The sequence below is a fragment of the Vitis riparia genome, chromosome 12, assembly GCF_004353265.1.
Source record: "Vitis riparia cultivar Riparia Gloire de Montpellier isolate 1030 chromosome 12, EGFV_Vit.rip_1.0, whole genome shotgun sequence".
NCBI classification, from domain to species: Eukaryota; Viridiplantae; Streptophyta; class Magnoliopsida; order Vitales; family Vitaceae; genus Vitis; species Vitis riparia.
In genome coordinates this window covers 3,025,801-3,050,535 of record NC_048442.1, presented here as the reverse complement: position 1 = coordinate 3,050,535, position 24,735 = coordinate 3,025,801, and the positions used below count along the sequence as shown (strand labels likewise).

The 24,735-nt window shown below is 38.6% G+C and overlaps 1 protein-coding gene across 4 annotated transcripts; it reads right to left on the bottom strand.

Annotated features, from left to right (window-relative positions):
- Nucleotides 1-917: 917 nt before the first annotated feature.
- LOC117926691 (ion channel DMI1) lies at nucleotides 918-23,704 on the bottom strand. Of its 4 annotated transcripts, XM_034845911.1 has the most exons (12): nucleotides 22,962-23,699; nucleotides 22,649-22,717; nucleotides 21,074-21,703; nucleotides 20,208-20,390; nucleotides 19,921-19,980; nucleotides 19,599-19,802; nucleotides 18,425-18,673; nucleotides 17,668-17,766; nucleotides 5,176-5,370; nucleotides 4,606-4,698; nucleotides 3,286-3,552; nucleotides 918-1,729 (listed from the first exon to the last, which is right to left on the bottom strand). In XM_034845911.1, exons 1-12 carry the CDS (start codon nucleotides 23,502-23,504, stop codon nucleotides 1,511-1,513), a joined length of 2,811 nt encoding a protein of 936 aa, XP_034701802.1. In that variant the 5' UTR covers nucleotides 23,505-23,699; the 3' UTR covers nucleotides 918-1,510. The 4 variants fall into 4 exon arrangements, with proteins under 4 accessions (XP_034701802.1, XP_034701804.1, XP_034701803.1 ...); XM_034845913.1 differs by lacking the exon at nucleotides 918-1,729 and having other exon boundaries at nucleotides 3,471-3,552; nucleotides 4,606-4,682; nucleotides 22,962-23,703; XM_034845912.1 differs by lacking the exons at nucleotides 918-1,729; nucleotides 3,286-3,552 and adding an exon at nucleotides 3,569-4,170 and having other exon boundaries at nucleotides 22,962-23,704.
- Nucleotides 23,705-24,735: the final 1,031 nt, after the last annotated feature.

Sequence of the window (24,735 nt, the reverse complement as noted above, 5' to 3'; positions counted from 1 at the left end):
AACCAGAATAGAATAGTATGAAATGAGAAAATACCAGAGAATGATGAAATCATACCTAGACCCTACTAACGAGCTCCTCTCTTGCTTCTCCTTCCTTTTTTCTTTCCTCCCTTTTTCTCTCCTCGTTCCTTCCAGATCTCACCCAAAAGAACCCCCTCTTCTCAGCTCCCACCCGTTCCACTGTTCTTGGCTCATCAATTCCTACCGACTCCCCTGCCTGCTCAGATCATCATTCTCCCTCCTGAAACTCCAACCACCACCATGGCGAGGTGGTTGCGTCCAAGGCTACGCGTCCCATGCAGCTGAGCATGGGAGTAGTCCCCCACTTCTCCAAAAACACCAAAGTTTTTCTCCTCGGGGTGGCAAGCTTAAAAGGGGCCTATATAAACATAACCTTTAGTTTCATTTTGAGATATTATCTTAATCGGTAGTTTAATATGATATCAATTTAAAGAGTGTTTTACGATAATTCTAAAAATTATTTTTAACTTTTTTAACATTTAAAAATTTATTATTTAATTATTAGAAAGACTATAAACACTTTTTAAAATTATTATCAAGATTTCAAATTTTTAATTTTGGTTAAATTAATGTATTGAATATACTTTCCATTTTTTTGCAATAATAACTTTTATATGAAATATAATAAGTCATAAAAAAAATACATTGAAAATATAATGATTTTTAAAAACCCGCAAAAAAATCAATTACTCAAAGATTCAAATTTTTGAAAGCAATAGTTATATAGCATTCTTATAAATAATCAGAAATTCAAAGAATAAATGAAAAACAAACTTTTGGATTAGAGGGATATACACAATGAGTTCACAATAATTTTATATCTGAAAACAGTTCTAAAAACAAATCAATTTATAATCCATATTTCAGCCATGATAATAGCAAATGGTGCATAAATAGAACCCTTAACACATCTGCAAAGATATGAGAAATTAAGATTAAGAATTTAATCCATTCAATAATACAACAATCACATGCTATGTATGCATACATAAAAGCCTTTGTGTTCTCATTCTAGCTTTGCAGTCATTGTTCTCAAGGATGCTACAATGGAATCAAATCTTTTTCCAAAGGCCTGTCAAAGACAAAAATGTCACAAATGAGATTTGCCATCAGTGAACACAAGTACCACCTACAACTACTCTTCTCATTTTTCACAATGACTATTTGCTAAAACCTTGTACAACATTTTTTTTTCCAGAGCCATCTTCAAGTAAGTAGAATCTAACATCCTTCCCATTATCTCCCTATATCATGGTGAGTTTTCTCTTCCCGTACAGACTAAGTTAACAAGGTGAATCAAGATTAAAAGTGGAACAGCAGTTTCTGTCACTATCCTGGGAAAATCTTTAAACTTATGCAATGGAATTGTAAGGGTGAGTTGTTCCTATGAATAATGGTATGGTTGGTTGAATCGTGGAATGGAAAGAATCGAGTTGGGGGAGAGTGGTTTTTGGGGTGTTTGGTATGAACTGGTTGTCTAGTTTCCTTGTCATTCATCTATGGAGATGACAACAAAAACATCCTCAATCGACCATTTTCGTCGTTTGGATTTGTCTGGAGGGTTGATTATGGCACGCTCTGTGGTTGCAAGCCTATAACCAATCACAATTTCCTGTCTCTGACGGCCCCTAATCATTATTTCGTAAAAACAGAGCTCTTCCTGGTCGAATAGATAGAATTCTGCTGGTCTTATACACATTTCATTCCCCTGCAAGAAAGAACCAGTAGAGTGTAAAAATCAGATTTCATCCACAACCCCACCCAAGAAATACACAAAGTTAACACACACACACACATATACAACAGGCATGTCTACCAGAAGCGTCAACTGACAAGATTGATGGCAGCTCTATCCAGGCCTTAATATACAAATTACCATGTACCACTCCAAGTATAAAAATATGGAGACTGTAAATTGTTTTCTTCCCCTAGTTTGTTCTTTCCATTTGAATTAAATTTGATCCTACCTTACAGCTCTCCCTCAAGTTTGTGCAGATTATTTTATGACAACATTTTAAATAATTTTTGAAGTAGAGGAAGAAGATAATTTGCAATTCATGAGGCAGTTTAAGAAAAAAGGAGCCAAGGGCCTGTTTGGTAACCATTTTCAAAAACAATTTTGAAAAATAGTTTTATAAAATTGTTCTCTAATTTTTGTATAACAAAAGTTCATTTGAAAACCTAAAATGTTTTTAACATGTTTTTAATATTTTTAAATATGTTTTAAAAATATTTTTTATATCTAGTATTTTATTTTTAATCATTCTATATGTTTGTATAATTATTTCTTAAAACAGCTCTTAGAAAATAAGTGAAAACAAATAAAGAATGTTATCTGAACACATCCAGTTTTCTATTCTTAAAAACAAAAAACAAAAAACAGTTTTTAGTTGTCAAACGTGTCTTCTGTGTTTTTTGTTCTGGATAATAGAAAACTGTTCTAAAAAATAATTCTCAAGCAGACCCTAAAGTTTTCCTGGCTCAAGAGAAGGATTCTCCAAAAGGGTTTCAATTCTGTAAGTTAATTTTGGAAAAGAAAAAAACATGTTAAGATCTGAATTGCTGGTAAAGGTTTTTACATGAAAAGCCTTTCACCTTATAAAATATTTTAGGCTTTAGTAAATAGAGAATTAACTTAGCATTCGTTTGAATACACTTCTATTTTCTGTTTCTGAAAAAAAAATAGTAATAACTTCTAAATAAAACAAACAAGCTCTTACAAACCTACATTAAGAAGGTAATGGTTTTTAAAAACTGTATAAAATATTTTTAAAAAATTGAAGTAATTTTTAAAGACAAGCAAAATACTTTTTGTATAGGAGTTTCTGGTTTTATATTAAAGTTCTTACCACTTCTTTTTTTTAAAATAATAGAGAAAACTCCCATGGAAAGGGCTCTTCAGACTCTCCATGGGGACCGGAAACTTGGGGTGCTAACTACACTTGGCACAACCAGCACCAGGTAATCGAACCCGCAACCATGTGCCTCTACCACACATCCTAAAATTCGCCCTAACCAACTCAGCACCCTAACAAGCTCTTACCACTTTCTATTTTTTTTTCGATAGATAGATCACTTTCTATTTTTAAAAACAAAGATTAGGGAGTGTATCCAAATGAGACCTTAATTAACTCTTTTCTCCTTCCATTTCCAGTCTTTAGAAATTGCATGTAACTTACTAGATCCTCTATAAAGTTTTTAAATAAATTTAAAGACATAATCATACCAATGGCAATATTAAAAATTGGCAGTATGCATGGGTACCTCTTCAGCAAACAGTTCCTCCAGAACACGATTGATTTGCTTGTCTTCAGCTACCATTGCTAGTGCCATGCTCACCAGCTCATTTGATAGGACATAGTCACTGATTCTGGACACTGACACCAGGTTTCTTGTTCTAGAATCGAGAATTTCACTAATAATTATTGATTTGTCTGAAGCTTGCTGCATTTCACGGATCCAAGAGCTGTGAGAGAACCCTGAATGCCGTGAAGCAGCCGACTTTGTATCTCTGTCAGGAAGGCGCTTTGACTGCAATTCATGACAGAACAGGTAACTTTTATGGAGAGTTAAAGAAATTCCAAGCATGAATGAGTTAAGAGGAAGAAAGTAGCCCTTTTGGATGGGAAACAAACAATTCATTAGTAAAAATTTGACAGAGAGAGTAGCTTACTAATACCAATTTCAACTGTAAATCCATTAAAATCACACATCTAAGAACAGAACATGATTAACCACCAGTTTACACAACCTATATCACAGCACTGAGGCCAAAAATAAACACTGCATGAAGGACATAGCCCTTCCTTGCAGTATTGGAGTTAACACACCATCAAAATGAACCAAAACAAGTGGTTTCCCCGAAAGATGAGTTAAAAGAAAGAATAAGGGTTAATTGATCCAATTATAAATGCAACAAGAAAAGTTGCTTGCTTCAGAAAAATAGTGGGAACATTTCTAGATAAGAGAAGAATTAGTGAACGACTCCAAAATGCTGTCAAACATCCAACCTGGGCTCAAATAACTGTTACCTATCCAACTGGCAGAAATCTTGTCATGCTATTTATTGGCACCACAAAATGGTTTATATCCATATGAAAAGAATTTAGATCCAGATGAAAATTGGTAGGAGGCAGAAGAGGTCCAGACCTACAGTCAGCATCTGATTGTCAGACTAGCAAAGGAGGAACAAAGAAATGAAGGAAAATGGGATAGGAAAGTGTTAGGTTCTCTTTGTCAAAATATACTTGAATGAGTGTGCAACACCTCATAAGACATCTGAAATTATCTGGTTTGTTGGCCACAAGAAACAATACCACATTTTCCTAGAAACCCTAACTCATTTTTTTTTTTTTTTTTTTGATCAGTAGAAACCCTAACTCATTGCCAACAAGGAATCATACAAATGTTTTGAGAAGAAAAAGACCCCTACAACCTAACATATTGGATAGTTCATCTCATCCAGGTTAAAAATGTGAAAACAGATCAAGCTTTTATATGATATACCAACATTTTTTTACTTGTTTTAAATCCAAACCTATTGGCATTGACCTAAGCATGATCAAATAGCAGCAATAGTAGTACCTGAATATCTCGTATAAGAAGGAGTGTGGCTAGAGATCGTGAATCAGAATGCACAATGGAGTCCTCGAGAGACTCATCTGCAAGAATTAATATCTGTCCCTTAGAGTTAGTTACAAATAGTGGGAAATAAATTAACAGAGAATTCAGAAGGAGTTTACTTTATTCAAACAAAAGCCTGCATCCTTAAAAACAACTAATTTACCAGACATGCTGAAAGTGTGCACAATTAGCTATAGGATGATACAGGTGTGTTTTAGAGAAGGAAAATATTTAGTGTAGTTATTTTGTCCCACACCAGTATGCTTGGGGGGCAACTGATTCCCATAAAAGAGGTTTAAGGATCTACAGCTTTGTTCAAGTTCAAATGTTTCATCTAGAACACCCAATAAAACATTCTAGCCACAGATCACTTAACTGGCAGGCAAATGCCATGATCATTTCTATTTCTAACAAGTGCATTGTTTGAAAGCAGGAGGTTGAATGATCAAGTTAGTGTTTGTGAGATTGTCTTAAGGTTAGGCCGTGTCACACACATAAACGGCAACAATTAAAACAACAAGAGAAACTTACAGAATCAAAAGTCTCCAGAGGAAGATCCTCTAAATGCCGTCGGATTACAGCATTTCCCTCATGGTGGACAAGTTTTATATTTACCAATCCAAAAATATCAAATCCACCGTCAGTAAGCTTCTTCTCTCTTTCTTTTATGGGAACCTCATTGAACATCCACAACTCTGAACCTGGAGCCAAAAATGCTTCTAATACCTAAAAAGTAGCAATTGCAGACAACAGATCAAGTCAATGAAAATGAATTTAAAGATGAACTTTACAGCAAATAGTAATGGGGGAAAAAAATGCTTGGTTTTGACACTATTACAAAGAATGACAAGTTTAGGAAAATGAAGAAGATTAGCACACAAGCCAGAAGTAGGAGAATTAACATAAATAACTAAGTTAGAGAAAGAAACTAGATAACAGATCTTGCACTTTATAAGAAAATGTTATAAGAGTCTTGAATTCTATGACTTGATCTAATTCACTTCTCATGGCTTGATTAAATTAATGATCTCTCTTGTTTCCTGCTCTAATATCATTTTTCCTTATTTCATCTAGTTCAGCACAATTATTGTAAAAGCTTTCCAACAATGTTGCCAAAGCCTACATGTATTTTTTTTTTGATAGGCAAACAAAAATGTATATACATTAATAAAGAAAGCACCTAAAAAGCCTATCTATGAAAAAGATTAAAACTTGCCAATGTTATTTGACAAAAGAGTAAATATGGATGGTGTTGCCAATGCCAATAATTGCATAACACCCGAGCGGGAAAAGCTACCTTGAGCGGTTTAGAGTATAGCAAATTAAAATAATAATAATAATAATAATAATAATAATAATAATAATTTTTTTGATAAGTAATAAAGGATTGTATTAAACATAAAAAACAAGAGGCATACACAACATATACAAAGCAACTAAGAGGCCAAAATAGAGGTGCGAAGGCACAAAAACCAACAATTGCACCCTATGGAAAGCCTAATCAATCCACAAAGTCTAACAATGATAAAGAATCATCCCCGATATACAATTTAAACCTAATCCCAAAAAAGACACAATAAATTTTTTTTTATTGTTTAGTCCATGCTTTCACAATTATCAAAAGCTCTCCTATTTCTCTCCCTTCATATGGTCCAAAACAAGTACAACAGAGCAACCTACCAAGCCTTTGTTCTCTTCTTTTCCAACAAAGGATCCACACCAGCTCAACAGAACCCCTCTAATTGAAGAGTGCATCACTCACTGTACACCAAAAACCATATAAATCAATTGCCACAAAATGCGTGCTTTCATACAATGAATGAGAATATGGTCGCCTATTTCTTCTTCTGCTTTGCATATGTAGCCTCTATTAGGAATCCTCTAACTCCTTTTGATCTAATCTAGAGTCAAACTTGCGGCTCAAGTTGCTTTCCAAGCAAAAAAACTAATTCTCTATGACACCCAAGAACTCCATATTATGCCATAAGGGAAAAGTTCTGCTCTCCTATTTGCCAAAGAGGAATAGAAGGACTTAACTGAAAAAATACTGTTCTTTGTAACCAACCATATCATAATATCCTCAAGCCCCAAAGTAATGGAGTGTTCATACAACCTCCCAAAAAAGACTTGTACCTCTTCTAATTTCCAATCATCCATCTACTTTATAAACCTAGGACTCCAACTACCACCATCCCAAAGGTCACCCACCTAAGCAATTTTTGAAGAAGCTATAGAATAGAGCTCTGAAAATGATTCTATAAAAGGCATGTCCCCACACCACTTGTCATTCAAAAACTTTAGTCGGTTCCCAAACCCAACCTTAAACCTTAAAACCACATTTATCCTTGAAAACCTCCTAATACCTCTTATTGCCTTTCACACCTACAATCCACACCCTGCTCTCACTTCTTTAGTACACCACCCCCCTTCTTGCCCAAACGTTCCTACAATTACCCATTTCCAAAGAGCATTCTTTTCACTTACAAATCTCCAAGACCATTTTCCCAAAAGAGCCTTATTAAAGATAGATAAATTTCTAATATCCAAGCCCCTTTTTTGTTTCTCCAAGTAAACAATAGACCAATTCACCAAATGTGGCTTTTATTCCAAAGCCCACCTCCCCCCATAAAAAGTCCTTCTGAATCTTTTCCAAGTTAACAACTACCCTTTTAGGGATGACAAAAAGGGACATGAAATAAATCAACAAGCCGGACAAAGAACTATTTACCTAAGTCTACCTTCCACCTTTTGATAGATACTATCTCTTCCACAAAGCAGACCTTATCTAAAATCTTTCTTCCACCCCTTCCCAAACCCTAGAAGACTTGTAAGGGGCTCCCAATGGAAAGCCTTAATAGGTGGTTGGGAGAACACCCACCTTCAGCCTAAAACCCCAACAAGATCCTTTAGAGTTGAGACACCCCCAACAAGGATCAACTCACTTTTTTTCATGTTAACCTTTAACCTTGATAAAGCCTCAAACCATATAAAGACCTCACTCAAGTACTATAGGTTCTCCTTACTAGCATCACAAAGAATGAGGGTAATGTTTGGAAATAACAAATGGGATACCTCCACCCCTACTCCATCTCTTCCCCTTACTAAAAAGTCATCAATCCTCCTAAGCCCTTGTAAGGATATGGGAAAGAGCTCCATTGCCAAGATGAATAAATAAGGGGATAAAGGTTCTCCTTGTCTCAAACCCTTAGAGCTTTGGAAAAAACCTTATGAGGACCCATTGACTAAGATAGAGAAACGAATTGTAGAGATGCACCATCTAATCCAACTAATCCACTTTGAGCTAAAACCCATTTTTTTCCAAAACTACACAAAAAAATAAAAAATAAAATAAAATAAAAACCTCCAACTTACATATGGCCTTTTCAATATCAAACTTACAAATGATCCCTCTTGAGTTTCTTTTAAGTTTAGAGCCAATGGCCTCATCTGCTATCAAAACAACATCTAGAATTTATCTCCTTGCCAAAAAAGCATATTGAAAATCGAAGACTAAGTTACACACCACTTTCTTCAAACTATTGGCTAGGGCCTTTGCTAGTAGCTTGAATAAGTCTCCTACCAAGCTAATTGGTCTAAAGTCCTTTAGGTCTTTTGCCCCACTTTCTTTGGAACCAAAACTATAAACGCGACATTTAAACTCCTCTAAAAGGTCCCTAAATCATGAAATTTCATGGAGAAGCCATCCAAACCAGGGGCTTTATTCCACTTAAGCTAGATAAAGCAGTAAGGACCTCCTCTTCAGAGGGGGAAGGGGGAGGGGGATGACTCACAAAGAATCATGCAAAAAGCATTTGTCACACCTTCTTTCATTTCAACTTCCTCAATTAACATTTCACCATTCACACTTATCTTGGCCATAAAACTTCTTCATCTTTGAGCCACTTTGTGAAAAAAATCAGTATTCTTATTACCCTCTTTTATCCAAAGCACTCTTGATTTTTGTCTCCAGGAGATTTCCTCCAATGTTGCCCATTTTTTAAAGTCCTCCACCACCCCCCTTCTAACCTCCCTTTCCTCTATCGTGAGAGACCTTTCTCTTTCCTTTGCATCCCAAAAACCTCCTTATTCCAAACTTTTAAGATCCTACTTCAAAGCTTTAAACTTAACTACCAAAATGTGGCTAAAGGTACCCTATACATCGTTACCCTCCCACTAGTTCCTAATCAACTCTTTGAAACCTTCCACTTTCAACCATATGTTTTGAACTTTAAAAGGTGTTTTTCCTTTCCTTGTTCCACCACCATCATGCAAGATACGGGCATGATCCAAGACTGGTTTTGGATGAATGATTTGGAACAAGTCGTTGAATTGATTCTCCTAATCTTCAAAAACAAGAAAATGTTCTAACCTAAAAGCTAGCCTATTATTTAACTCACCTTTTTTTTTTCTGTTGATAAGTCAAGCAATTGTATTAAAAGTGCCTAAAGTATACACGATATATACAAGGCCAAAAAAAAGAAGGGATAGAGAAAAAACAACACCCTTGCTTCACTTATAGTCTAATCAATATATGGAGTCAAAAAAGGACAAAGAACTGAACTCTATATGTTCGCTGACCACTCCAAAAACATGTACATAAAGGAGTGTAAAATAGCGTGGTTTGTTAGTTCAAAGTCTTTGAAGGCTCTTCGGTTTCTCTCCTTCATAAGCTCCAAAACAAGCACAAAGGAGTTGTTTTCCAAGCCTTGTTTCTTTTCTTCCCAACAAAGGCACACCACCAACTAATGAGGACATCCTTGATTGAGAACGGCATTACCCACTGTGCACCAAAAATGGCAAAAATAAGGTGCCACAACACAATTGCCTTGGGACAGTGAAAGAGAATATGGTTTGTTTACTCATCTTCACTCTTACACAAACAACATCTATTAGGAAGACTCCAACCCCTCATTTTTTGTAGATTTAAAGAATTTTTTCCCAAATTGCTTCCCAAGCAAAGAAGCTAACTCTCATTGGCACCCAAGGATTCCACACCATGCTTATGGGGAAACTTTTCGAGTAACAACCTGCTAAGGAGGAGCAGAAAGATTTGATTGAAAAAGTGTCTCCCTTTGACAACCGTCAAACCATAGCATCCTCTACTCCTCTGATTACTTGCCCTTGCCACCTTCTAAGCTACCTTTCCACCTCACCTAATTCTCAACCATTTATCTGTCTTGTAAACACTAGATTCCAACAACCCACTTCCCTAACCTGCTCCCACATCTGATCTACCCAGACTTCTTTATCAATGGCAATTGAAAACAACTCTAGAAAAGTGATAGTTAAGGGTTCCTCCCCACACCACCTATCTTTCCAAAACCTCGCCATTTTGCCATTTCCCACCCTAAAGCCAATCTTGTCATTGAACCCCTTCCACCTACACCGAATCACCTTCCAAAGACCCACCCCATAACCTTTCGTCGAAGTCCTAGAGCACCAATCCCACTCTTCCTCTACATACTTCCCCATAACCACCTGTTTCCAAGAGGAATCATTCTCAAAAGAAAATCTGCAACACCACTTCCAAAGAAGGGCTTTATTTAGAAAAGGTAACTTTCTAACTTCCAGAGCCTCTTCCTTTTTATACAAGCCAAAAGCTAACCAGCTTACAAGATAAGGCTTTCTTTGGAGCTCTCCTCCCCCCAAAAAGAAGTCACTTTGGATCTTCTTCAATCTAAGACTCACCTTATGAGGGATCACAAATAAAGACATGAAATATATTGGCAGGTTGAATAAAGTGCTCTTTAATAGAACTTGGTGTAAGATGGAACTTGGTATGGCGAAGAGGAACTTGGTGTGCTTGGAGAAAAGAAAAGGTGGGCTAGGGGTGAGAAATTTAACTTTGATGAATAGTGCCCTTTTGTGTAAGCGGAATTGGAGGTTTGCTAATGAGAGAGAGGCGTTGTGGAGGTGTGTAATTAGCCTCAAGTATGGTGAAGAGGAGGGGGGCTGGTGCACTCGGGATGTGATGGGGAGAAACAGAATTGGGCTTTGGAAAGCAATTAGGAAGAAGTGGGGACTGTTAGATGGCAAGGTAGCTTACCATATGGGTAATGGGCAAAGAGTGAAATTTTGGAAAGACAAGTGGTGTGGAGATGGGCCACTTTGTGAGTCTTTTCCCTCTCTTTTCTCCATGTCAATATCAAAGAATGCTTGGGTTTCGGAGGTTTGGAATCCCGTTGGTGATGGGGATGGTTGGACTCCCCTTTTTGGAAGGGCGTTTAATGATTGGGAGATTGATTTAGTGGAGCGGTTGTTGCAGAAGATCCATGCTTTCAGGGTTCAAAGGGAGGAGGAAGATAGTGTGATCTAGACAGCTTCAAATGATGGGGCTTTCTCAGTTAGGTCCCTTTATTCTATGATGGAGCCGGGGAGCTCTTCTATGTTCCCTAGCAAAAGAATTTGGAGGGTAAGAGTGCCTCCAAAGGTAGCTTTCTTTGCTTGGGAGGCTTCTTGGGGTAAAGTTTTAACGCAGGAGCAACTTCAAAGGAGAGGGTTCTCTTTGGCAAATAGATGCTTTCTTTGTCTATTTGAAGAAGAAACGGTGGATCATCTCCTACTGCATTGTGTCAAGACGCGGGTCCTGTGGAACCTGCTTTCTCCCTTTTTGGTATATCTTGGACTCTTTCGTGTACAGTGAAGGCCACTCTTCTTGGGTGGAATGGAGGGTTTGTGGGGAAAAGGAGCAAGAAGGCTTGGCAGATGGCGTCGTTATGTATTTTTTGGTCAGTTTGGAAGGAGAGAAATAGGCTAGTATTTGGGGATGAGGATCTCTCGCTTCAAAGGTTGAAATATTCTTTTGTATGTAATCTTTGGTCGTGGGTCAGGGGTTCCTTAGTTGAGAGTCATTCTTCTCTTGTAAATTTTGTAGACTGGATAGGCTCCTAGTTAGGAAAGGTGGTGTGTATACTCCCTGTATACTTAGAGGGCACCGGTTTTTGGTGTTTCCTCTTTTCGTTTAATATACTTCTTTTTACTTATCAAAAAAAAAAAAAAAAAGTGCTCTTTAATAGAGTCAATCTCCCTCTTTTTGATAAATACTGTTACTTCCACAAAGCAAGTCTTTTCTGAAATCTTTCCTCCACTACATCCCAAGCTTGAACGAATTTGAAAGAGGCTCCCAAAGGGAGGCCCAAATAAGTAGAAGGGAGAGAGCCCACTTTGCATCCCATAGCCAAATCCTTTGTATTAGAAACCTCCCCTACTAGGATTAGCTCATTTTCATCCAATTAAGCCAAAAATCGCCTTGAACCACATGAACGCCCAACTCAAAGCCTTTAAATGCTCCTTATTTAAGTCACTGAAATTCAAAGTGTCATTGTCAAAAAGGGGATGGATCACCACCCTACCCACACCTCCTCTCCCACTAGCCGAGAAACCCTAAATGAAGCCTCCTTCCATAGCCTTCTTCAAAATACTAAAGAGCACCTCCATTACCAAAATGAAAAGAAATGGGGAAAGGGGGTCTCCCCATCTTAGACCTCTGAAACTTGCAAAGAAACCAGTAAGAGGTCCATTAATCAAAACCGAAAAACAAATAGAGGAAATGCACCACCTCATCCACCTAACCCACTTAGCCCTAAAGCCCATTTTTTCGTTGACTGCTCATAAGAACTCCTAGTTCACATGATCATAAACCTTTTCAATGTCCATTTTGCAAATGAATCCCCTTTCTAAGCTCTTTAGCCTTTGAGTTTAAGGCCTCATTTGCCATGAGGACTGCATCCAAGATTTGCTACCCTTCACAAAAGCATGTTGGGAGTTTGAAACTACTTTCCCAACCACTCTTTTTAACCTATTAGCCAAAACCTTAGCTAGAAGCCTATAAAGGCTCCCCACCAAACTAATCAAGCGAAAGTCCCTCAAATCCTCAACACCCTCTTTCTTAGGAATGAGCACAATAAAAGTGGCGTTAAGGCTTCTCTCAAAAAGACCCGAATGATGAAAATCAGCAAAGAAACCCATCACTTCAAGCTTTACAATGTCCCAACAAAATTTCCAAAAGGCCAAGGAGAACCCGTTCAGACTCGGCACCTTATCCTCTCACAAATTGGAAAGGGCCACAAGGACCTCTTCTTCCAAAAAATGATTCTCCAAGGCCCTTGCTTCTTCACTGTCCGAAACCAAGAAGGGTAGCCCATTAATACTTGACCTCCATTCATCAGTCTCTAACACAACTCTTTGGAAAGAGTTAACCACCTCCTCCTTTATCTCATCTTCCCTTATCAACCTTCTTCCATTCATTTTGATAACAACCAAAAACTTCCTCCTTCTCCAGGCATTAGCCATCGAGTGAAAAAACCGTGAGTTTCTATCACCTTCTTTCAACCACAGTTGCCTTGATTTCTGCCTCCGCGAAATCTCTTTCATGCTTGCCCACTTACTGAAATCCTCCACAACCCTTCTTCTAGCCTCAAACTCTTTAGGGAAAGACCCAAATCTCTTTTTTTGGCATCCCAATAACCAATTTGAGAGACGACAACCTCATTATTGGAGGAAACATTCCCAATCACCACTCTATTCTATGTTTTGAGATCCTACTTTAGAGCCTTTAGCTTGCAAGCTGAGATGTAGCTAAACAAGCCACTAAAAGTGTAGCCCATCCACCATCTCCTAACCAAATCTTTGAACCCTTCCACTCTCAACCACATGTTCTCAAAACGAAAGGGAGCTTTGCCACTTCTGATCCCACCTCCATCTAGAAGAATAGGAGCATGATCGAAAGTAGGCTTGGGCAGCAACTTCTGAGAAAGCCCATTAAAATGGCTCTCCCACTCTTCTAAGACCAAGAAACGATCTAGCCTAGACAAGGATCTATTATTCGGGTCACCACACCAAGTATAGCACCCCCTACTAGAGGTAAATCCCTCAGATGGAACTCTTCAATGATCTTCGAGAAACGCCTCATTGAAGGGGAGATTCTTGAGCAATTTCTCCGTTCTCCAAGAAATCTAACCACATTAAAACCCCCACCAATGCACCATGGATTGCCCAACAACCCCTTGATGTCCCCAAGTAATACCCACAGCTCCTCCCTATCAGCACTGCTTACTGACCCACACACACCAAAGAATATCCAAATGAAATTGTCATCACAATTCTTAAACCGACAAGAAAGAGAATGCACGCCCATTTCCATCTCCAGAAGCTCCAAAACTCTACTATCCTAAAAAACCAAAATTCCCCCAGATTGACCTCTCAAATCCACACTTTCCCAATTCAAGAATCTGCCTACACCCAGTTTTCTCACAAACATTTCCAACATACGTTGAACCTTAGTCTCCTGCAAACAAATCAGGTCTACCCTCTAAGATCTAATAAGAGCTCTCACCATTTTCTACTTATCCACATCATTTAAACCCCTTACATTCCAAGAAAGGATTGTAATATTCATCAACAAAATTTGCAAAATTCCCAGAAGAACTCCCATTCCTTTTTCCTTTCCCTATAGTTGAATCATAATTGATAGAACACTGAACCCTGCGTAATTCCCTCACAAATTTGGACCTCGAGCTTGAAACTTTCTTTTTTCCAAGATGAGAGCTTCTACCCTTCTTCCTAGACTCCAATCTTTGCAAAAGAGCCAAAATTTCGCTCTCAAAACCTTCAACCGACATTCCCATGAACCTACTAAAGGCCAACAATTTACCAAACGAACCCTCAAAAGGAACCCCCTCGGTCAGACCACTAGTTTCGGTGTTGCAACTAATCCTTTTGCTGAAATTCAACTTCTCTATTGTCAGCCCATCTATCTAAATAACACTCAAGGGCCCAGGCTCCATTACAACTCCTCCCAAAGGGGCCTTGCTCTTATCCTCCCACCAAACCAACAGCCCCAAGGCTTCATCCAACTAGAACGAGGCAAGTGGTAGAGAAGGAGTAGAAGAAGAGAGAGAAAAGAGATTATCCCACCTAAGGAAAGTAGAGGAAGGAAAGGACGGACCTGGAAAATGCGAGACCTCCTCCACTAACGCTTCATCTATGACAGCCGAGCAAAGGGGAGTTGCAACCGGGGATCTCTTCTAGAACAACAAACAAATGTCATCCTCATCCTCTATGAAGCTAAGAGAAAGCGCACAAGTCTAGAGAGAGGGGTCTCTTTCCCTTTGCAAACTAGAACGAGCCCTGGAGGAGCCAGGGTCATTTCTGGATTTAAAGCCCACACCTTTGTTGGGCTAGCCCAAACCCTCATCACTCTTCGCCCAACCCACTCCATCAAGGCCTAGAGCATCATGGGTCTTTAAACAAAGGAGAGATCCTTTCTAAGATTTAACCCGCTCCTCCTATCGGGGACTGTTAGCGGACCAACCCAGGCCTGTTCTCCCAAAATCTAACACAGCTCCAACCGCTCTCTGCACCGGCTAAGAGAAAAAGGGTTGTTTCACGTCAACAAAACTCCCACCCCCTTAGGAGAATGACACGCACCCATCCCACCTTTTCCAAAGAGTGAAGCCTCCCATCCTACTCTCACCACCGCACGTGAGGTAGCACCCACTTCATCTCCTACCTTCTGTTGTTCTTGTCCTCTGAACTGCATCACCATGGACACCCCAGGAGAAAGTTCCCACCAAAGAGGAATGGAGAAGCACAAATCATGCACCAAGACCTATAAGCTACTTGGGAAATGCAAACAACTAGTCTTCACCAAGACCTTTGCCCACTATAAGTTGCAACAATCAGTGATGTCCTCACCCACTGCTACAAAACCACCACAAGCATCCCCCAATCTGCTTAAAAAATCCTTTGTCCCACAAAAAAAAAAAAAGGGTAGCCCCAAGATTTTTACCCAAATTTCATCCATCTGCACTTCTTTTAAACACCATACCTCAAGAGACCATTTGGAGTGCCAAAATTTTCCCCCTTGTACCAACCACGCCCTTTTCTGAAAATCACCTTCGCCTCTGAACAAACCTCAAATTCAAAGAGGATGAGGGGACCACTAAAAAACGTGAGATGTAGCTCCCCTTTCACATGCCAATAAGACTTAGCCCACGATCTTAAGGAAGGAAGAGAAGGGCTCTCCCCATCGCCCCATTTGCCCACTAAGCAATGCCTAAGTCCTTCATTTTGTTGAGCACATCAACCCCCCAAACTTGAATCCACACAACCTCAATTGCACCCTACTTGCCATATCTGACTTCATTTGCAAAACAAGATCCTTCAACGAAACCTTTATCTGAAACTCCCTTAACCAAGATGGTATCCTCGGGAGCTATAGAGAGCAAGTCTATGGGCCTCACACCAAGGCTTCTAAGCTTATTAGCAAGCAACACCCAACCCCCTATCAAACCTCTTCCTTCAAGGAACACTAGTGAAAAAAGCCTACCCTCCATTGAACGAACAAAGCAAAAGAGGAAGTTACCCGTTGAGTTTCTCCTAAGCTCCAACAAAAAGCTTTTTTCACCTTCAAGCCAAAACTTTTTGAACCTTCCCCTTTCTACAAACTTGCAACAAGACTCAACCCTTTCAGCAACATAGCCAAACTTTTGGCTCCAAACCTGATCCAAACCACCAAACCCCTACCTCTCCCTATGATCTTGCCCAACAACTTACCTTCCACAAACTCAGTCGAAATCTCTAAGGACTTTGACTCAACAGAGAACCAACATTTGCCTTCTAAGACTCTCATCAAGACTCACAAACAGTCATTATATTCAAGGTTCACTTATCATGTTTTCAAACTCGCCTTTTAAGCAGTGAGTGACAAATGCAACCCTTTCACCTAGATGTTATTTGGATAGGGCTTAACAATTGATTTTTTTTTTATAAGTAAACACACATATATTAGCAAAGGCAAAGCGCCGCATAGCATACAGGGAGTATACGAGGCGACGAAGGCCTCACAACAAAAGGACCAAAAAACAACAAAAACCCACCGGCCCTTAACTGGAGGCTATCCACTCCAAGAAACTTATAAGGGAACGAGGCTCCGCACCATTATACAATTTTGCCCACCCCCACATATTACAAACAAAAGAATACTTAACTTTCTGTATAGCTAACGCCACCCCCCCCCCCCCCCCCCCTAAATGCTAATCTATTCATTTCCTTCCACACCGTCCAAAAAATAAATAATGGTATGGATCTCCAAATTTTCTTCCTCTTTTTACCCACCAAAGAACCCTTCCAGCTGATAACCGCCTCCTTTACAGTTTCTGGAAAGACCCACTGGGCTCCAAACAGACTAAGAACCATCCCCCACAACACCCTAGCCACTGTACAATGAATAAGAAGATGATTAACATTTTCCTCATCACTACCACATAAATAACACCGATTAGGAATCTGTCATCCTCTCTTTTGAAGCCTATCAATAGTAAGAACCCTCCCCCAAGTAGCTTCCCACGCAAAAAACGCTAGCTTGGACGGAACGTTCTCCACCCATATGCCCTTTTTGGGAAACAAAGAGGTACCATGGCTGGTCAGCAGCCCATACGCATCCTTGACGTCAAACTTCCCATGTTTTCCCCCCTTCCATAAGACCAAGTCCTCCTCCAAGTTAATTCTTTGATCATCTTATTATTCATCAATTGAACACAAGTATCCCTTTACACAAACATTGCTCTCATTGCTACAGCCATATTGATTTTCAACTTGTCTAGCTTCCTTTTTACATGAAATGAGGCTCCTGACATGTTGCATTTGAGAGTTTGGTGCAAGAAGTGGAGCTTTATGGCAGGATTCCTTTTATACAACTTTTTTTTTGGCTAGTTGGAGGGAGAAAAACCATATATTAGTTTCCTTATAGATGTGACTTGTCCCATCATCTATTTTGTGGCATATTTCCTGGCATATTAGTGCTTGATTGTGAAATGTTTCCAGTTTTTTTAACTTATTCATGAACATTCTGTCTTTATGATCAATGTTTACTCCTTAAGTTTCTTGAATATGTAATTCTTGAGGTTATCTACAAATTAACTAACCAATGCAATCATCATAAAGGTATTTATCACAAAAAAAAAAAAAAGGAATTCCAGTGCAAGGTAGCATTGAAAACTCTGATGTGTAAGAGTGAATTACCAAAATCATATCATCAATATCACGTCGCCAGCCACAAAATAGTATCCTTTCAGGGTATTTTGGGGGAGGGATAACACCATGAAAAGGAACCCTGTGCACCTGCATCAGAAAAGCATGACAAATCAGACAATAAAAGACCACTCAAAACACAATGGTCTACTGTGAAGCATCAATTGCATTATGACAAGGAAAAGATGAATAGTTCTTTTCATTTGACATTCTGACTAAGCCAGTCTGTTTTCTGCCACTGCCTCAGAGAAGGCAATGGCAATCACCAGAACCTCAATAATTTCATTTACCACTAATGCCTTTCTTCTTAAACAAAAGTCTGAAAACCAATAATGCATCAACAAAACCAAATGCCCTATATGATGCCATTAACAACTAAAACTTAATATACACCACATTTCCCTATGTCAGTCATACAACCAACCCTTGGGAATACACTGGATTTGTGTGTGTTGGCAAATATAGAAAACCTAGTAAATCTAAAATATCTGCTTTCAATTTGAAGGAAAAAAAAAACCCCTTTCACAAATAGCATAATAAAAAAAATATACCAACAGAAACAGAAATGGTGTGCTACAAGCAACTAAATGGACCTATAACTTTTTGGAGAAAATGTTGGAACAACTGTGACCTTGTATTTAAACAAAACATGGCAAATTAATTAGCGAAGCATAATACATCAACCAAAGAAAAGTTTTGCATTTTTCACAGCAGAGAGAGAGAGAGAGAGAGAGAGAGAGAGAATGACCTCTGGAAGAGGGTCTGGTGCATAGGTGTCATCATCCTCAGCTATGACAAGGACTTCATCACCTTCTCTTAGAACATAATTATCCTCTGGATTTAAGATTATCTTTCCACCATCTGAAGCCACCTTAATCCCACAGGGAATTGCCTCGGGAAAAGAAATAAGGACATCTTCAAAACGCATACCATCTAATTGAGGCCACCTTTTTACATAAAACTCTGCATTCTCAAACCCCAAAATATTTTCCCATATCTGCCAAAATAACAAGAAAAGATTATCTCTTCCAAGCATACATGTTAGGACCTGATGGCAATATAGTCGAGCCAAATAAGCAACCATCACAGGTTAAACTGTTGTAAACAAAGTAAAAAAAAAAAAAAAAATAGTGTGACTCATTAGCAAAATTCTTAGTATAGGATCACATTAAAGGATTCAATGGAAGCCTTTTCTTCTGCGATGACCCCAGTGAAGACACATAAAATTAGAATGAAGGCACAATGGAACAATTTAATCTCAATGGATAATCTATATGCCCAGTAATTTTATTGTAATTAAAAAAAAATAGAATAATGCTACTCGACTAACATGAGATAGACAGTTCAGGTTGATGCAAGTTGGGGTCTAGGATGTAGCATGCAATTGGATCTGAACAAGGCTGAACATTTCTTTTATGTTACATCAAATTACATGAATGAAATTATGAAAATTCAATTTCAGAACCAAACAAGAGATTCAAAAGAGAAGCTTTCTCAGCAGAATACCGAACTATAATAATTCCCAGGTCCATATATCAATGGTACATCAAGAAAAAAATAGAAAGATAAATGAAGCCTCGGTAAACACCAGTGTTTTGGGCAGTGGCAATTTTCATAAATGAAGCATCCCTCCAAATATAGCAATCAAAGGGCAAAATATCCTAGAACAATCACAGGATTACAGGTAAGCAGTATCTTCAGGGGCAGAGAACCTTGTTTTAAAATTAAGGGTACTATAAGATTCAGTCGTAGATCAAAATTTTCACAACAAAAAGTGGATCTCACTTGAACATACGGAGAGCAGAAGGCGATGCAGATTAACAGAGAAATAATAACATCTAAGAATTAAGGAGGCACAAGGTTATTTTTAAATGTCGTGAACCATGCTTTTAAGAACTATAACTACATCTCAATTAACCTACCTGTGCAAGGCCTGGTTGGAGAGCACACTGTATCATCAAACGTCCAATCACATCATGTGCAACAACCGTCTCAATGAGTTCTCCACCGACAAGCTTCACCAAGGGTTCATTGTCAAGATCACTCATCTCTACAACAACATGACCCTTTAAACCCTCCTTTACTCCAGTGAGGCTGAGCACAACCCTCAAAGCACGTGCATCACTCTGATACAAAATACATGAACCTATTAACTAATCCGAGAGAGAGAGAGAGAGAGGAGAGAAGAGGAGATTTCTATAAGAGTAACTCAGAAGAATCAGTGAAATGAAAATTGAACAGAACCTGATCTGCATTTTCATCAGATGCTAATACAATGATGGCACGTGCCTTTGAAACAGAAACCTGTGAATATAGAAGCCAAAAACTAGTAAAATGATAAGTAAGCAACGCAAAACTAAGAGGTGGAGAAACAAGAGTGGGGCACCCAGCTACATATTCCTCAAGAGTACATCTCAAGACCCTTAGCATACAGTTTAAAAAAGTAAAATTCTTAGGCATGTAAAGTCAAATTCTCACATGCAGGCACACACACATACCGAGAGAGAGAGAGAGAGAGAGAGCACCAATACCTTTTTTAAGTCGGCAAGTATAAGAGGGCTGCCACTTCTGCATATAACAGATGTCCCCATGAAATCAAATTCTAGCTTTGCTATATCCATCTCCATTTCTTCTTTGTCCCTTTCTGCAAGTACAACCACTACACCGCCACCAATGCTCTTATTGGCTATTGCTAGCTGCTTCAAAAGGGAACCCTGCAATAAAACAGTGGTTCTTGATCCTCTTAAACTTTTCTCAGAGAGGAAAATCATTAAACTTTGACCTCAAGGTTCAGAAGTAGAACTCTTTAAATTAGCAGATCAACTACTTAGAAGTTACGCAAAGAATATGACACATGAGTCTCAAGGACATCCAACGTTCTGTTAGCACTTGCAAGTGGTACATAGATGGCTATAGAAACCTGATAATAAATGTACTGGATAAGTATAGGATCAAATGAAATGATAACAATGCAACAAGCCCTCAGCAATTAATCTTTACCACAAACTTTGTTCCTGTATACACTGACCTCAAACCTATGTGCCATATGAAGACATGATTCACATATTCATATCTAGGAGCTGTTACCATCTCCATAACCAAACAGTTCCTTGGACAGCTCAGTTTTTTCTTTCTACAACTCTTCATACTCCAGAAAGTAACCTACTGATAATAATAGTATTTAAAGAACTAACAAGACTATATCCAAGTAAAATTCCATGCATTTAATTATCACTAAAAGACTACCTTGCAACAGCTAAAGCCAGATGATATATTCCCACAATCATACATCTTTAACATCACAAAAACAAAGGAAGATCAGCATATCATTTCAAGATTATCAATAAAAATACAAGACAATTGGTGCACAAAGTTCAGAAGTACTGCAAAGAATTACCAACTTGTCGCTCCATCCAAGAATTAATATGTGGTTCCTTTCAATGACCTCACTCTTCCCTTTGCGCAATGAATCCACCTTCTCTGATATAGCATCAGAAACAAGCCCAAGCATCATTGCAAATATCAGCATGCCACCAGAACTTATAGAAACTGAAACAATCCTTTGGCCAGTGCCAACCCTATCGGCATGATTTCCAGAGTCTGCTACAAAAGTCCATGAAAGCCAAAGTGCTTCAGCTAAGCTACCATCACTGACAGCATACAGTGCCAAGCCACCAAATCCTATAAGAAATATGGTGGCAAAGAGAAGCGCAAGCAGCTTTGCATAAGGATAAACAGAGAAACACACATCCACCATATAAGCAATTCTCTTCTTCAAGGGAACCTCCTCCTTGTTACACTTTGTTCTATTTGAGAGATTCTTCACTTGGGGAAAATAGTCGAGACATTTGTAAAACACAAACGGCATTGCAAGTGTGAACAACACAGTATACAGAGCAACTGTTCTACTGTCTGCATTACCAAAATAAGAAGATGAACCATCATCCCCAAGCTTCAAAACCTTGTAGCTGTGATTATGAACATCATCTTTATCATTACACAATTTAAGAAGATAAGTTATCTCTCCCTGCAAGAGAATTAGATATGATCACATGAAGGTTTACAAGAAAGTTACCCATGCTACTTTAATAACCAAAAGAAACACACCGATATATGTGCGCGCACATGAATACTTATTTGCCTTCCTCACTCTACTTTTCCTTTTTACTAAGCAATTGTCAAAACATCTTGAAGTTCTCTAGCACTAAATTATGGTTAAATTCATCAGAAGTTTAAAAGGATATCTATTCACCATCCCCGCCCACCTTGGCCTATCTAGGCTAACAATAGTGTTCTTTGCTTGGTTAGCATTTCAAAGCACTTGGGATGAATTAGAGAACTTTTAGAACTTAGAGGATGTTTGGTAAAACTTAATACTTAGTACTTAATAACTTAAGTTAACTTTAAGTTAAATTATTCTTAAATTGTTAACTTAAAACTTATTACTTAATTTTTACTTTTAGTAATATGGTTGTTTGATAAAATTAAATTAATATTTATTCTAAATCATCAAATTGACATATTTACCCTCATATTTAAAGTATTATAGATGCATAACATATAACTATAAAAGATAAGTTGTGAATATAAGGTCATGATGTAAAATATAGTCTCACTAAACATGGTCAAATGAGGTAAAAAATATTTGAGATTAAGAATAAGTTAACTATTTTAACTTAATACTTAAAGTTATTTTTTTACTTCAAGATGTGACATTAAGTTGTTTTACCAAATATGCTTAATCTATTTAATGACTTGAATTAAGTTATTAAATCAAATCAAGTCATTGAGTTGATTTACCAAACACTCTCTTAATTTATAACTTAATTTGCGAAAGAACTGCCAGAAACACAAAAAGAGACAAAATTCTAACACAAGTAGCACTAGGCTTTCTCTTCTTTCAACTTAGCAAGAAAATAAAGATACCTAAAAGGGAGTCCAAATTTATCCCAAAAGGAAAAAGAAAACATACCTGAAGTTTTGTTACTTCATTTCGCAGATAAATTGCATAAGAGACAGAAAATATACAAGTTAAAATGAGCTGCAAAAGAAAGATTATGAAGAAAATCATCAGAAACATGTACCGCTAAAAAGTCATAACAACAGTTGGACCTACTTCAGTTGCAAAAAAACACTAAGGGAAAGAACTTTTTCACTTATATTTTTCCAGCCATTTTCTCAGTTCAGTCTGGTTCCTCATTTTCTCCACATTTACATTTTTCCTCCACTTTCTCAACAACCAACCAAACAGAAAACAAATCAAGAAAATAAGTTCAAAAACTCACCAAATAGAGATACACAGAGCGCTTAAATCCGCGAGCTCTTCGAGCACTTAAACCCGTCGAAGAAGAACTTCGAACCGCCACCGGTTTCGCTTCCTTCTCCGACTCCGGCACGTCCGTACTCGGACGAAGAGCCCCAATTAGGCGCATGGACTCCACCATCTTACCATGCCCGCCGCCGCCTAACCCGGACGGCATCGAGCGGCTGCGGTTGGGGGAACCGGAGTGAGAGTGAGAGAAGTCGTGCTTGGGCGACTTAGCCGCCTGGACGGTACCGCGGCCCCGCACGGTGTGGGGGCCGAGGAAAGAGGGGAAGAGCCAGTCACGATCGGAGAATCCGGACGCATCGGCAGCCGTGGATGACGCCGGAGGAGGAGGAGGAGGAGATGGGGAGGAGCGGCGAACAGCAGGGAAGAGAGGACCAGGAAAGTGAGGAGCCGGAACCACGTCGTCGGAATTGGTCCGTGATTTCTTCAGAACGGGTGGCCTTTCGTACTTGTTAGGGTTAGGTTTAGGGTTAGAATTTGGGATTTTGATTTGAGGCATTGTATGAAAAACAAAAAAAACAAATAAAAAAAAGAAAAAAAATAGAAAAATTAGGCCATTAATGTTTGAATCTGTGAGATAAATTTACAGGTGGGAGTGATGGTGGTGGCCGTGGCCGTGGCGCAGAGGCGGCGACGGCGGTGCTGATAGTGGCAGGGGTGGTGGCAGCTGAATCTAGTGGGAATAATAATAATTGGGTTCATTGTAGGCAGCGTGCGGAAGCAGTAAGAGCTGAGTAAGCTGCTTGTCGTTTTCAGCTACTTTTTGGCTTCGCTTTTCACTAATAATACAACTCCACGTGAATTTTTCACATGCATGGCCAAATTGAATATTTTTGGTTTGTTTGAAAGCGTTTTCAAAAGCAATTTTTGATACTAATTTTTAACAATTTTAGCTTCGAAATTATATTTAAAAACTTAAATATGAAAAATAGTTTTTAAAAATTATTTTTAATATTTTCAAAATATTTTCATATTTTCAATTATTACTAATCGTAAACCTCTCTTGGACCAAAGGATGATGGTTGGTCACCCGAAAAGAGTTGGGATTTTCATTTTTCAGGAGTGAGGGACGGCTTTCCAGGCGAGCTACAAGCTAAGACATGTGGCAAAGGATGCCACCACCTAGCCATGGTGATGGTTGGGATGGAGACCTTTAGCTGAGCAGCCATGGTGATGGTTGGGATGAAGACCTTTAGCTGAGCAGTGAGTAGTGGAACGGATGGAGGATGGGACTGGAAGCAAAAGAAAAATAGAGGACTGGAAGCTAAGACAAAGAGGGGGAGCTTTTCAGAGAAAGGTTTTTGAGGGGAAGAAAGAAAAGCTGGGAAGGGGAGTTTGAAAAACCATGGGAGAGCGGCTTGAGAGAAAAATATTGGAGGAGAGAGACCATAAATGAGAAAAGAAACAGAGTACCAGTGAGGGAGCTTTTTTTTTAGAGAGGATGAGCAAGATATAAGCAAGGTTTTTAGAGATATTGAGGTAGTTGTTTTGAGGGGGATCATTAGACTAGGAGATAGCCTTTTTTTTTTTTTAAGTGAAAGGGCTATTACGAAGGTGAAGAGCTAAAAACGAAGAGTTGGTACCTTAGAGAGAAAAACAGAGAGCTGTAGAGAGTGTCTGGAGGAAGAGCAGAGGAGAGGGAAAACTGGAGATTCTTTGCTGGTTTTTGAAATGAGACACGGCTCATTCGAAGCTAAAATAGCACGGATTGGGAGGAAACTCTCCATGTG

What these genes read in the sequence shown, in the direction of transcription:
- LOC117926691 (XM_034845911.1), bottom strand. Translation starts at nt 23,504, where the DNA reads ATGCCTCAAATCAAAATCCCAAATTCTAACCCTAAACCTAACCCTAAC. An exon ending in ATATTGATGATATGATTTTG is followed by an intron (nt 5,371 to 17,667) that starts GTAATTCACTCT and finishes GCTACTTTTTAG; the next exon opens with GTATTAGAAGCATTTTTGGC. An exon ending in AGGAACTGTTTGCTGAAGAG is followed by an intron (nt 1,730 to 3,285) that starts GTACCCATGCAT and finishes TCTTTCTTGCAG; the next exon opens with GGGAATGAAATGTGTATAAG.